General features: G+C 35.1%; 2 protein-coding genes across 4 annotated transcripts; both read left to right on the forward strand.

Annotated features, from left to right (window-relative positions):
- Nucleotides 1-3941: 3941 nt before the first annotated feature.
- On the forward strand, nucleotides 3942-10510 carry LOC107823236 (F-box/LRR-repeat protein At3g48880). Of its 3 annotated transcripts, XM_075251980.1 has the most exons (4): nucleotides 3942-4168; nucleotides 4705-4792; nucleotides 9081-9481; nucleotides 9674-10510. In XM_075251980.1, the coding sequence occupies exons 3-4, from the start codon at nucleotides 9123-9125 to the stop codon at nucleotides 10227-10229; spliced, it is 915 nt and encodes a 304-aa protein (XP_075108081.1). In that variant the 5' UTR covers nucleotides 3942-4168; nucleotides 4705-4792; nucleotides 9081-9122; the 3' UTR covers nucleotides 10230-10510. The 3 variants fall into 3 exon arrangements, with proteins under 3 accessions (XP_075108081.1, XP_016505343.1, XP_016505344.1); XM_016649857.2 differs by lacking the exon at nucleotides 4705-4792; XM_016649858.2 differs by lacking the exons at nucleotides 3942-4168; nucleotides 4705-4792 and adding an exon at nucleotides 4839-5634.
- A 1143-nt stretch (nucleotides 10511-11653) lies between these two features.
- LOC107823237 (membrane steroid-binding protein 2) lies at nucleotides 11654-14269 on the forward strand. The gene is made up of 2 exons (XM_016649860.2): nucleotides 11654-12101; nucleotides 13656-14269. Exons 1-2 carry the CDS (start codon nucleotides 11791-11793, stop codon nucleotides 14059-14061), a joined length of 717 nt encoding a protein of 238 aa, XP_016505346.2. The 5' UTR covers nucleotides 11654-11790; the 3' UTR covers nucleotides 14062-14269.
- The last annotated feature ends 606 nt before the right edge of the window (nucleotides 14270-14875 follow it).

Genomic DNA, 14875 nt, shown 5'->3' on the forward strand with positions numbered 1-14875 from the left:
TATATAATGTATTGTTCTATTGTATTTTCACTTCAGAATCTTGAGTTGTTTTAATGGGCCTGTGAGTCGCAAGTGCTTGCCTTAACATACCGACATGTTAAATAGTTAGAAACAAAGTTAATGAATTTTTTTTCCCTTTATTCTTTACCAACCAATCAAAATATGTTTCTTTTATAGTCATGGTGCATCTTATAGACCTGAGATATACAGTGTATTTAGAGTTGTGAGCTCCATCACGAATAACTTGTCTCAATCCATATATGTTTGCTACACATAATTAATTACCTAGTCGGAGAATACCCTCACTATTAACAGTCATATCCTTGCTTTTACCAGCTAGAAACTAATCTAAGTAATTAAACAATCGTCATCCTCGTATTGGCTAGCCTTTATACACTCTACATCGGGCTTGACCAACAACCAATAATGTCTTTGAATTTTTTTTTTTTCACATTGAATCTAATACGTGTACCCTCTAGTCTATGCATATCTTCGTCGAGAAGTATCTCTACAGGAGCTATATGCGCCAAATTAGCCATAGTTTTTTTTTTTTGCATAAGCTATAATATTTATCTTTCCCGAACAATACAAAACAGTACAATTATATCTTCAGTAGTTCCCTCCATCAGCATTGCTAAATATTTATATCTCCGTTAGTTTTAAATGTACTTCAGGCTCTTGTGCTAGGTATAAATCTCATAGGTTTCTTCATATAAATAGTGTCTCTAAATCTTAAAAGGAAATACCACTATGACCATCTCCAAATCATGAATGGCATAATACGACTTGAGATTCTTCAATTTCCTTAGAGCATAGGCTATCACGCGACTATTTTGCATGAGAAAATATCCTAATCCTACCCTCGAAGTATCACATAACATCGTGAATCCTCTAGAGTCTATTGGAATAAGGCAAACATTAGTATAATTGTCAAACATGCTTTCTCGTTGTACATTTTTCCATCCACTGAAATTTAGCGATTTTCTATGTTAACTTGGTGAGTGGTGGTGCTATTCTAGAGAAATCCTACACAAATGCCTATAGTAGCCTGTCAAGCCAAAAGTAATCTCTGTAGGAGAAATGGGTCTCGGTCATTTATGAATTATTTCTATCTTCTTAGAATCTACCATTTTTCATTCTTAGATGCCATGTGTCCTATGAATACCATCGAGTCCAGCTAATTGAAGAACTTGGAAAAAAAGGTTGATTTTCCTACAGTGTCTTTGATATATTTTTCAAGTAATTCTCATGCTCTTCCCGGGTATGAGAATATACCAGAATATAGTAAGTAAAAACTATGAATTTTTTTTTTCAAAAATAACTTTGAACACAATATTTATTATATACATCAATGCAATTGGAGATTGGCCAATCTAAAGGACATCACAGGTAACTCATAATATTTGTACCGAATACTAGAGGCAACATCGAAATATCTTCCTTTATTATTCTAAGCTGATGATAACCAGACTAGAGATCAATGGCTCCTTGTAACTGATCAAACAAGTTATCTATACAAGACAAAGGATATTTGTTGTGTATTGTTATCTTATTTAATTATTTGTAGTTGGCCCTCATTCTTAAAGACTTATCCCTTTTTTCTAAACAATATTGGTGTACCCCATGGTGCAATATTCGGTATGATAAAACTTGTATCCAGTAGGTCTCTCAATTATTCAATTAGCTCTCTCAACTCTGTTGGTGCCATATGATATAGTTTGCGTGTTAGGTGTCAGCTCAATAACGAAGTCTATTTATCATATTGGAGGTAGTCCTAGTAAATCCTTAGGAATACATTAGAGAATCTCTCATTATGATACCTTTTTTTTTTTCAAACTAAGTGTTTCTTCTCTTGTGCCCCTTACCGTATCTTTGAAACCCAAACAACCTTTCTTCTATAACCGTTAAGTCTTCAAAATATATAATTTGCTCGTCTCTAAAACCTATAATCCTTTTTTTGGACAAAACTAGCTTTTAAAGTTCACCAAACCTAGTAGTCTTTCCATAGTAATCGAGGGTAGCATGGTAAAAAGATAATTAATTCATATTCATCTGTACGTTAGAGTCAACCATATCAAGTACAACTTGGTTAGCTAGGGTTTATTTCTCTTAACTTGAATTTTAAAAGTTTAAATCAATCAACCGTTATGTTTATATGGTTAATGCAAATTTATCTTTTAACCTTTGTTATAAGTTGGCACAAATAATGAATTTTTATTTCTATTTGGTGCAAAAATTAAAGCACAACAACTTGTGCACACACGTCATTAAGTTTATGTGAATTTCATTTGGATTACATAAATAGTGATCTCTAATGGTCAAAACTCTTTTTGATTGTCAATTAATATTCCTTAAATTATATCATCACAACTTTCTCTTTCTCATTTTCAAGACACAATTGATTGATTTTCATTAATTTCATTAAAATCATTTTTATCATAGACTAAAGACATGGTTAATGATTCAAACATGCAAGGCAATTAATGATCCATTTCAACACTGACAATTCTCACAATGATAAATAAAGATTCCTGCCATAATAACATGTAGGAGTAGTAAATCTTTTAATGTTACTCTACTTTAACTTTTGTGTATAACAAAAATCAGTAAGATTCTCCTCTTTTTCTATTTCATTAACTTGCGAGCTCGCTAATTGAAACATCATCGTGTGCTTTATTGATCACTTTTGTAATAAGGCGTTTAAGAAAAATCAAATTATAAAAGAATTAAGAGAATGACCTGGTGGAAATAAAATGGAAGTAAATTGTTTTAGAAAATCCATTGCTATACCAGATAGAAATTACTAGCTGAATTTCCCTTCAATTTTTTACAGAAAAATTAATTTACTATCATAGCTTGTTCAATTTGCACATGCTTCCGTCCAGGTAATGGAAATGCACAAATTATTCTCTTTCTCTTCAAAATAACAGAAGAATTAAGAGAAGTTTAAATATAAGATTAATTCACTTTCTTAAAGATTTAATATAGATATTTTTTTAGGTTGGGTTGCTCTAGCGGTGAGCACCCTTCACTTCCAACCAAGAGGTTGTGAGTTCGAGTCACCCCAAGAGCAAGGTGGGGAGTTCTTGGAGGGAGGGAGCCGATGGTCTATAGGAAACAACATCTCTACCCCAAGGTAGGGGTAAAGTCTACGTACGTACTACCCTCCCCAAACCAGGGGCGGATGTAGCATATACTCCGCGGGTTCAACTGAACCCATAACTTTTGACGCGGAGTAAAAATTTGTATGTTAAAAATTATTAAAATTACAAAAATAATAGGGATGAACCCATAACTTTAAAAATATAATGGGTTCAACGCTAAAAATTTTAAAAGTTGAACCCATAGGGTTTAAATCTTGGATCCGCCTCTACCCCAGACCCCACTAGTAGGATTATATTGGGTTGTTGTTGTTGTTGTTTAAATATTCTACTACTATATAAGGATCAAAAATACTCCTAAGCCTTCCTCCATTTCAATGTTTTTTTGGTTTGTAAAAAAAAAAAACAGGTAAAAATAAGGGCGCTTGTCGGACGGTTTTATTGGATACTTACTTTTAACGATTTAGCTTATTTGTTACGAATTTTTAAATGTACTAAATCGCTAACCGAATCAATTGGTTTGATATCAACAATTCGATATTAATATTTTAGCGGACATCAACCAGTTATCGATCAGTATTTAAGTAAATTAAGCTAAAACCAACACAATAAATCCCATTAGTTAGAAATGCATTGTAGAACAATCAAGAAACGAGAGAAATTTAGGGGGGCAAATTTTAGTTGTTAGATTGACTACAGTACTTTTAATAATAAGGAAAAAAAAAGATGTACTCAGTACTTTTGACTAATAAGGAAAAAATAAATAAAAAATCGACTGTTGACCAGAATCAAGTTAAAGGAGTGGAAGATATGATGACACTTCTTTTTGACACAGGGGGAGTTGCAGGGTACAATTATTACAGTTTGACACTCTGCACCTGCCAATACGTGGGGGTTTTTGTGTCATTTCCTCGTATATCTTTCTCCGTCCCCCGAATCCTAATCTCACTCCTCATCAACCAGCTACACTATCATCCCGCATATTTTCACACACACACACACTGAATTGAACCAACGCTCCAAAAACTTGTACACCATTCGCAACAGTTACCTGGTATCTTCTAAAGGCATGTTCTAAATTTCTCTCTCTCTTTCTGTTTTTTTTTTGCTTCAATTCTTTAATCTGGTTGTTTCTTGGATTAGTTTCTGATTCAAGGTGGATCTTGATTCCAAAAGTTGTTAAGAGTATTAAAGTAATTCTGTGTAAAACTTGTGGAATTTTTGTTCTGAATTTGAGCTTGTCTGATTATTTTATTTGTTTTCTTCATTTCAATTAGTGTGGTATGATCAAATGCGGATCTTTTATTCTTAAAAGTTTTATATATTCTTACGTGGTTTTTTTAAATTTAATTGTGATCTTTTCTTTTGTTAACGTAACGATTTAATCTTCTTGTTAACATAAAGATTCAAAACCAGGCTGTCAATTGAACTTTAGAGGCAAACATAAGTACATTTGATTTTCAGGGCTAAGTTTTTTTCTAATCAGTGGTTTTCTAAGGTTAGTTTTTTTAAGAATGAAATTTTGTACACAGATTTAGTTTTGTATACAGTTTTTATTTATTTTTGGGCTATCTTTTGTTTTTTGATATTTCAAATAAAACAGAATGGGTTTCCAGTTCATGGGATAGAACTCTGCTTGAAATGGTTTTATGGAATGCAAGTGAAAGAGATACCTTGTGGAATTAGTCGAGGTACACACAAGCTAGCCTGAACACCACGCTTATGAAAAAGAATGCAAGTGAAAGAAAAAGAGAATTTTATGTGCAGAGTGTTAGGTTCATTTCCATGTTTGCTTTGAATTTACTAATCTGCTTCTAGGTTTCTAGTTCTTCATTTACATCTATAGAGCCAAGGGTATTTTGGTGATACTGCGTCTTGCAGCAATTCTTCAGAGAATTTCTTAATAGGTCTTTAGGGATGTCATTTACCATATGTTTGGGTCTTCAAATTTTTGGGAAAAGGAGGTTAAGAGAAAAGCGTAACTACATCTCAAATTTCCTCACTTTATCTGGAAGGCAATTGAAAAATCTGCGGAAATTGGCTTGTATGGATATGCTGTATAAGGTAGGGGAAATGGATCAGCTTGATATGGTGAATAAGCATACTTGGTGATCTGTCAATTAATCCCATTGTTGAATGAATACCCTATTCTATTATAGGTATCAATTTTGCATGAGCATGCCACAGATTTGAATGTTGCTTTTCTTGAACCTATCTCTTCCAACATGATGAAAGAAAGAAGCCAGTGTTAGGTTAGATAGAAAGCTTTGGCCACTTTACCAGGAGCTGCTGGTTTGTATTTCTGATTACAACTGCCACTTCCATTTTAATTACCACCATCAAACCCTCTCCATGACATATCTCTTGCCTTATTTGACTAAACAACTCCATATCTTGGAGGTCACTGATCTGTCCTTATATGATAAATGTTGGGATCACTGACCAAGTTGAGTAAGAGATCGCTTTAGTTGATTTTGAGGGAGGGATGGAGGGAGATGGTGAATAGCGATGCTGGGTTTAAGAGGATGGTAAGGTGAGTGCCAATATTCTCTATCATGTTTTCCCACTTTTCCTTCGGATCGATTTGCTATAATGTAGTTGGAAACTTCACTTACACTCTTCAACTTTTTTCTCTTATGATTTTCCAGAGCATTCAAACACACACAAAAATAATGTTTCCTAGAAATTGCCTTCCCCCTTAAATGAATGCTCTATGGTACGCTTCAAGTTTTTGTGTTCTCTTTGGAGTATTAGTGTCTCAGAAATCAAGAACTTGGTAGTTGAGATGTACGATTTTATTTGGAAAAAGTATTTGTTGAAGCATTTCTTGTTTCATTGGTGCATTTTGCAACTCACTAACTGGAATTCCTAGACCTTTTCTTCCTCTTAATAGCTGTCAGCGGGCTGGCAAAGAACCTTCTGTTTACTTGTTTCCTTCTTGATTCTGCAATTTATTGCTGGTCCTTTGGCTACTTCAAAGCCTTTGTTATCCTTGGGGATTTGTTCCACAATTCAGCTAGATACCAGCAGAAAAGGAGTCCCACATTTGCTGCATCTTTGCTGCCTATTATAGTCCTGAGATCTCCTCTCTTGTCCTATATCAAAAGCCTATGATAAAAGCACCTTACTGGCTCATAAGCTTGTGATTGAAGCCATTTGAGAAAGGCAGTCTTACTGTTCACATCTTTTTAGGCCGTGGAACAGCTTTCTATCTTCTTCTTTATGCTTGAATTAGCCCCCATCCTTTCCCTTCAATCACAAGTACTGCTGTATTTGGGCATACAAGAGTGATAAATTACTATCATTGATCAAACTCAAAGGCTCAATATAAGCTTGTGGCTGACATCAATTTAAGTTATAAAAGGCCAGGGAGTGTAGAGAGTTTGCCTATGACTTGTCAGCTGGTATTTTCTTAAGTAATATCACTTTTCCTTAATTGATTGTTTATACGTCAATTGATACTGCATTATTCATTTGAGCAACTTGAATTATGGTGAGAACTCTACTTTGTTATGAGAAGAAGTCACGAACTACAGAGAAATACCGTTTCATTCTAGCTCCTTTCTTCTCCATTCTTTAAGCTCCTTCTGGGATGAATATTCTTCATCCTGATATATTTATTCTTTATACTCCCAATTTTCCAATTTATATGACCTTTTCTATTTTAGGACATTTCAAAATGTTCGAAACCATTCTATTAAGATAAAATTATCACATGTTTTAAAAATTTTAATGTATTAAATTATTCTCTTTAACATAAAAATACTAGTGTTTTTTCCAGCACTATATTTGTTTTGTTGGAATAGGATTGAAGATCCATGGTTTTTACTTGCTAGTTTAGCTTTCAATTTAGAATTTATTCGTATATGGATAGGGTGCCTCCTAGCAAACCATCATTGGTTCTGTTATCGAGGACTTGTTATTAATATTTCCTTTGTTGCAATTTATTTGACACTCTTTGTTTCAGGATGTCACAAAATATTTGATACTATTTCTCTACCTAGTATTTGTTATTGTAATGATCCATCATAAATTAACTAGTCTTACATTGATCATATACTCCTTTATTAAGGTTTGATCAGCAAGTTGGTTCATATGTCTAGCTCAATTTCCAGGAGAATAGAGACGTAACACAGAATTAAAATCATATAGTTGAGATGGAGAAGTGTCACATGAGTTATGCGATAAGGAGATACCTACCAGAGTGAAAGGCAAGGTTATAGGTAGTTGTGAGACCAACAATGATATATTGGAGTGGGTGTTGGGTTTCTGAGGTTTGACATATTCATAGGATGAGTGTCAAAAAAATACAAGTCTTATGATAGATGTGCCATGTGCGGTTATACAAAAATAAATAAGATAAGAAATGGTTATGTCTGACAGAAGGTACAAATAGCACACATAGAGGATAAAACGAAAAAAGGTCCCCTATGATTGTTCGGTCATGTCTCGACGTTCAAATGAAACGGTTTGTAAGTGTGACTCTAGGATGGTTGAAGGTGTTAAAAGGATGAGGTAAGTCTAAAATTACATGGACGGAAGTTGTCTCAAAGAACTTACAATCTCTCGAAATCCATGCGAAATTGGCAAATTACAAAATAATGGAAGCGAAAGATCCATATAGGTAATTCTGACCAGTTAGGATTAAGGTTTAGTTATGTCGTGACACTTGCATTAAGTACGTTGTTTGCCAGGAGTCTTTTTTATTCAATGGTGATTTGTTTTTCAGTAGAAAATGTAGAAAACCTTTATTCATAGAGAATCCTTAGAACCCTCAGGGGTTGGCCTGGTGGCAATTGACTTGAGCCTTGGGGTTTGCTCCCTTTCAAGGTCTCAAGTTCGAAACCCACTGGGTGCAAATAATTTCTGAGGGCCATCGGACTAGATAAAACCTGAATTAACCGTGGTGCACTTGCGGGAAACTCCTTGCCGAGGGCCTGTGCACCCCCGGGATTAGTCGAGTCTCTCCCGGTGCAAAATCAAAAAAAAATAGAGAATCCTTAGTTTGTCTCAAGTATTTGAATGAAACTGCTTCAACGGGAGCATAATGGATAGTGGATATTCATATAGCTGACCCCAACTAGCTTAGGATTGAAGCATAATCGTTGTTAATTAGTATTGGAAATTTGTGGCCCGAGTAGAGTTGAATGGTTGCAAAGGAACCATATTGCTATCTCCAAATTTTTGAGATTTAAGGCATAGTTGTTATTGTTTTCTTACTAGTATTATCTTATATAACTTTGTCAAGTTTTGTGAATTGATTTAACTAATAATATTCAAACGTTGATATTGTTTTTTTTTTTCCTCAACTAACTTTTTAACTATTACTTTTATATTTTTTTAATTACCCCTTGTTAAATACACAAATCAAATAAACATCTTTATTTCTGCCCCCAATCACATAGAATAGCATGGATAGAGGTAATATGTTTTGTTATCCTCTTCTATTTGATTCCTGGAAACTATGTAAGCCCTGATTGCCCCCAGTTCTCTTCGTTCTTGTCTTGTTCTTCAAAGCTTATAACAAGTCTCCAGCTTTTCCATCCTAATGCTAATGGACATGGAATTTTCCTCTCTAGGGAATTTTATGTGCGAATTGATGTTACTGCATCTCCTTTTTTCTCAAAAGAAATTGATGTTAGGTCTTTTATGTATCATTTTGCGTTCCGTAATAATTCTCTTTATCTGAAATGTGATGCTCCAATCAGCTATGCCCGCACGAACTTATTACTATTTTGTTATCTATAACCAACTCAAGTTTCGGTTCAGATTTTCCTAGTTTCTTCAATTTCGGGAATCCCAGTACTCCCTTAGACATTTCTCTACTTTCTTTTAACGCTCAACTTTTCTGCTTCATGGTCTGATTACTTTCAAAAGAAAACAAAATGAACAATCAGCAACATCAAACTGACTTCAGGAATTCAGATATTCATCATGGTTGATAATGACACTTGAGAAGTAATGATTTTTTTAATACAGGTGTTTTCATGCCGTAAAACATAGGACATTGAAGCTTTTGTGATGGAAGAAGGAGATTCTGCTGTAAGGAGATGGGAGGACCTTGATAACGATATCTTGGTGAAGATATTGCAGTCCTTTGACCTGTTTGAGTTGACTTCTGGACTTGCTCAAGTTTGTAGTTCGTGGCGATTAGCTTGCTCTGATCAACTTCTCTGGAAAACGCTGGACTTGTCTGTAATAAAATCAAATTTCATCAAAATCCCGTTAGAGCCGTACGTATATGTGGACTGTCAGTCTGATAAAACATTAACCCGCCTCCTGAGGATTGCTTTGAACCTCAGTCGTGGAAACATACTAACGTTAATCTTCCATTACAATCTGTATGTCAGCGACGATCAGTTGACTTATACTGCCGAGAGGTATTCCCCGATAAACCTTCATCTTTCCTTAGTTCTATAATTTTAATTAGAAAACCATACATCAATCATTCCAGAGTTCAGGCAGCATCATATATCTCAGATGTCCAATGATTTGCCATTATTTTAATTCAGGAGAAGCAAAGTTTACAGTGAGAATGAAGAAGACAGTTAATCAAATCTCCTCTTTTTCAGGTGTCCGCGGCTTAAACGTCTTGTTATGCCAGCTTGGAACAGAATAAAAAAGACAGGAATATGCAGGGCTATTCGTATATGGGAAGATCTTGAATCACTGACGATGCCTAGCATAGCAAATCCACCATACGTCATGGAGGAAATTGCAAGGAATTGCAAAAATTTTGCTGAGCTCAAGATTATGGGGCCATGTGATATTCTCTTTGCATCTACACTGGTAGCATTTCTTCCAAACTTGAAAGTGCTGAGTGTGCGGTGCACAGTGCTATCTAAAGGCGCCTTAGTTATTATCTTGGAGGGCTTAAAAAAGTTGGAAGTGCTCAATATATCTCATTGCCTGATCACTGAAGTCCCTCCATCTTCACCTAAAAGAGTTCTGACCAAGCTTGACGAATCAATTCTTGAAAAAGCCTCTAGATTACGCAAATTCCTAACTTGCATGAGTGATTCTTGCATCATGTGTCAGCGCACTCGAAATGATGAAGGGCTGATGAGGTGGTATAAATATGAAGAAGACCTCTGGAAAGTGGATGAGGTGAGATCTCTTGCAATTTAACAACTTTTAAGGATATATTGCTTTTCATAAGTTATATACCTTGTTAAAGGTCCAGTGAATGTTGTAAACTTGTGTATATGAAGCAAAATAAAACCTTTGTCATTGTTAATGGAAGTGAATCAGCTTCCGGTTGCTAGCCGCAGGTGGAGAGTAGCTTTGTAGTATAGGAGACATATAAAACTGTATCATCATGCACATGGGAGAGTAATGTTACTTTCTTGTTGTAATTTTGTAACATTAGTGTATTTTCTTCGGCAGGATTGTTTTCCTGTTCTATCACATTTCTTTGTGTTTCTATAATTTTCTCTTTTGTGGTACGTGCATGCGTTTTGTTTCTGCGTTTTCAAACAAGAAAAGAAGTCTATGATCCTCTCTAGGTTATGGCTGATCTTTAAGGAAGCTCATTAAAGGTGCAACATTTTTACGTACAAACTAGAGATATATTTTTACGAATATTTTAAAAGATATTTTTATCATATTGACATGAGAATAACTCGTAAGCTATAATACTTTTCGTATATTTTTGGACTATTTAAATTTTAGTTTTAAAATATGAATTGATCTAATTTACAACTAATTTGAGATGGATGAAGTATAGCTTACCTACTTTGGCGGCTGTCCTCTTGCTCTTTATCGTTGCTATATATATATATACCTAAATGGACAAATAATAATAGCTGCAAATTACACGATAACTAATGGTTAGGCAATTATTTTGGTAAGCCCGACCAATTTTTCAACTTTCATGCCACAAGATATCGACGTTGTTAACAAAGTTGGTAAGAATTGAATTGCATTCTCTACCTAACGTCTACTAAATACCTCTGGAATGACCCTTCTCTCCTCAGGATAAATGATCTACCTGCACGTTTTGTTTTTCCTTGTTGTTATTTTCTTTCGAATCCCCCTCCCACCCAAATTTAGTTGTTACCATCTTTTCCTAAGTTCTACAAAAGACATCAAACTGTCCGCGAAATAATCCAAAATTTTATTACGAATTTTAGAAAACGACTAAAAAAACTTAAGACTTCATGAAATTCAATTATTTCTCCTACGTCATTTTTTTCTCAAATTTATCCATTTAAAAGGGAAAAAATGATGCACAACCATTAAAAACAACATGTGCATTATTTTCATGGAAAAAGAAATACACTATAGTATTTTTTTTAATACTTGGCTTTTTACACGACGGCATAATATAATTCCCTCAAGAAAAAAAAGGATGATTTGACTATTATACCATCCACGAAGATGGAATCTTGACATCTCCAAAAATAAAACAAAATAATAAACTGTAGTACTCAAATTTGTGCACTAACATCTTTTAATTAAAACAAAACATTTTTTAATTCATCTACATACAAGTAGTTGGAAACTAAAAGGGGCAAGTACTATATATAGTCAAAGTCCAAAATGAACAACTCCACTGATCTTGGTCCGGCACAGCACAAGAAAATTATCACTATAAACAATCCTGATTGATTAGTTACAAATAAAGAAACCTCTTTGTTTCTCTCACCCTACAGTAGAATCAGATAAATTGTTTTTCCTGTCCAAAAATATGGCCCTAGAGTTATGGGAAACATTGAAAGACTCCATCACAGCTTACACAGGTCTCTCTCCTACAACATTTTTTACTGTGGTTGCTCTAGCACTTGCTTTTTACTATGTTGTCTCGGAATTGTTTGGTTCAACTGATCATGGTCACCAGCAGAGGTCTAGAAATTTTGAGGAACAGGTGCAGCCTCTGCCGCCCCCAGTTCAGCTTGGAGAGATTAGTGAAAAGGAGTTGAAGGAGTATGATGGGTCTGATTCAAAGAAGCCTTTGTTGATGGCAATTAAGGGTCAGATCTATGATGTTTCTCAGAGCAGGTAATTTTATCTTGCTTTATAAGTTTTCTAAGCTATTCGATGTTATTTGAAGCTTTGACTTTGAATTTTAGAATTATTGGCTTTTTGTTGTGGAATTTTTCGTGCTTGTTTGTTCTTTTTGCTGTTTTTTATTGGTGATTGTGGAAAGTTTTAAGCTTTATGTGAAAGTTGGGAAATTTTTGGTTGAGAAAAAAAGAGTTAGTGATCCTAGAATCAATCTCTCTTTCTGTTTTCTTTGAACTGCTTTATGCTTATTTATTTGCTGGGAAAAGTTCTAATTTTGCTGAAATTATCAGACTCAAAAATTTGATATTTACACGGCGTAGTGTTTCGGCTTGGGAATTGGTGGAATACGGAACTAGTAGGGAGTTAGTGTGTAGGTGACACGATCAGTAGCACCCAAGGGTGTGATATAGCTTCAATAAAATGGGTGAAGATAGGGTTCAAACCCAGTAAAGAATAATATACTCCCATTTAGTTGTAAAGATAAGGTTCTACACGCCCATTAAAAAAAATTAATAAGAAGAATAATTTGACTAATCTATCCCTTATTAATTCTTTAATCTTTATCTATATACGTGCTTCTTAATTCTGGAACAATTAGTGCTGAGGGTGCAGTTGGGAAAAGATAATTAATTCTCTCTTGATTTTCTAAAATAACAAGTATTTGGGAACAACTATTTTTAGTATACATGACAACAAAATGGGAACGGAGGGAGTACTAGCCACTTTTTCTATATGCCTAAACAAATTGATAGGCAGAGTTATCCAGTGCTGGGGTAATCGGTCTCTGGTGGAATAGTATATACGTGCATACTGGGCCGCGAACTACTGTTATTAAAAGAAACTATCAATATATTTTCTCTTTAGTGTATAGGTGCGACAATTGAACAAATACTCTAGTAAAAAGTTCCTTCTGCAAGGATTATCCAACGGCTGATTAAGTATGTCAGTCTGCCAGCCAGGTAGCCATTAGGATCAAGGCCTAATACAATGGCAAAGCTTAGACTGCAAGGATTTAAAGCAGTCTTGACTTGTTTGTGATTCTTTCATTCCTTGTTGGAACACTGTGACTTTTACTTGATTCTCAGTAGATTGACTTATATTTTCCAGTTTTAATTCAAGCAGTTAGAAAAATCATGTGTCATCTTTTGGATTGGAATCAAGCAAGCTCTTTTCTTTTTCTTTTGAACACGTATATTTACTTTGTTATGTTTGGTGAGCTTGGTTCGTCTCCGTGAAGCAGTTCATCGGTACTTCAATAAATCTTGGATCTGGACATTTAGTAATAACTAGTCCTTGTTTCAGCATAAACATGATATTGAACACTGAATGTGCATTATATTGAACCAGGACTATGTCCTTAAGTGATCAAATACCTTGAGTTGAGTTTGAATAAGTAGCTAACCTCACAAATGTATGCCTGAGTATCTTGATAAACGTTAATCATTTCAGTTAACTGCTAAAGGTCTATCGTTTGTTTCAGTATCTCTCTTAATTGCTCTAAGCTACCACTACATATTCGTATCTAAGTCTGTTCACTGTGTCCTGCAGAATGTTCTATGGACCTGGAGGACCTTATGCATTGTTTGCTGGAAAGGATGCTAGTAGAGCTCTCGCCAAGATGTCCTTTGAGGAAAAAGATCTCACCGGCGATATCTCTGGCCTTGGCCCATTTGAGCTTGAAGCCTTGCAAGATTGGGAGTATAAATTCATGAGCAAGTATGTCAAAGTTGGGACTGTCAAGCAGACAGTGCCAGTAAGTGACGGTGCAGCTAATGGTGAATCTGTTGAATCAACTGATCGCGAAGCTAAGCCAGCAGAAGGTGTTGTAGCAGAGAGCACAAAGCCAGCAGAAGGTGTTGTAGCAGAGAGCACAAAGCCAGCAGAAGATGGTCCATCCGAAAGTGTTGCTGAAACTATGGACAAGTTTGATGGTGATGCTGAAAAGAAGGATTAATTGGCACCCCATTTTTATCAAGTAACAAGCTGAGCACTATGGGAAACAGTTTTTTGTGGAGATCCAAAAAAAAGGCATTGAAAAGATGTGTATATTATCTCGTGTCAGACGATTGTTGTTGATTCTAGAACATATACTCCTTAGTCAAGTTACTTTAAGTCTATGATTTGGTGTATGAAATAATAAAACAAGCATTTTAATGTATCAATGGAGCTCATACTAGACGACCATTCGCTAATATAATGTTCACCTGTATGTCTGCAAGTGGTAGCAATTCCCTTTTATCTCGTGTCAAGTGCATCTCTTCTTGTGGTAGCCACTTCTGAAACCATCACACCCTTCCCCCCTTTTTGTTGTTTTTGAAGCATTCCCCTCATTTGGCAGTAAAAAGAAGGGAATTTTGGCAGTAGTATCAGTATCAAGAATATTTATCTCTAAGTCCAATTGAAGGAGACGTTAAATATAGTAATAAAATTTCTACTGTGGTTGTCTGCGTATGAAGCTTTGATCAACTTTTGTTAACGCAATACTGCTTATATGGCCCGTGGAAGTGCCAGTGCGGGTAGCTTTTGTTTACCTGGGATAGGACCACATCTTTGGGATTCCTATGTAATAACACCACCAACATATTCCATTTCTAACTCTCCCTCACTGAATAGCCAGCTTCATTATATACTACTATGAATTGGACAGTGTACTTCTGCACTCAAGGTGTCACACACCTAGTCAATAAAATGGGTGAGAACCATGGGAGAGCAAGGTTTAAATCCCAAGCGAGACAAAAAAATGTGATTTTTTTCAATTTGCCTAAGTT

This window comes from Nicotiana tabacum, chromosome 4 (genome assembly GCF_000715075.1).
Source record: "Nicotiana tabacum cultivar K326 chromosome 4, ASM71507v2, whole genome shotgun sequence".
Taxonomy (NCBI): Eukaryota; Viridiplantae; Streptophyta; class Magnoliopsida; order Solanales; family Solanaceae; genus Nicotiana; species Nicotiana tabacum.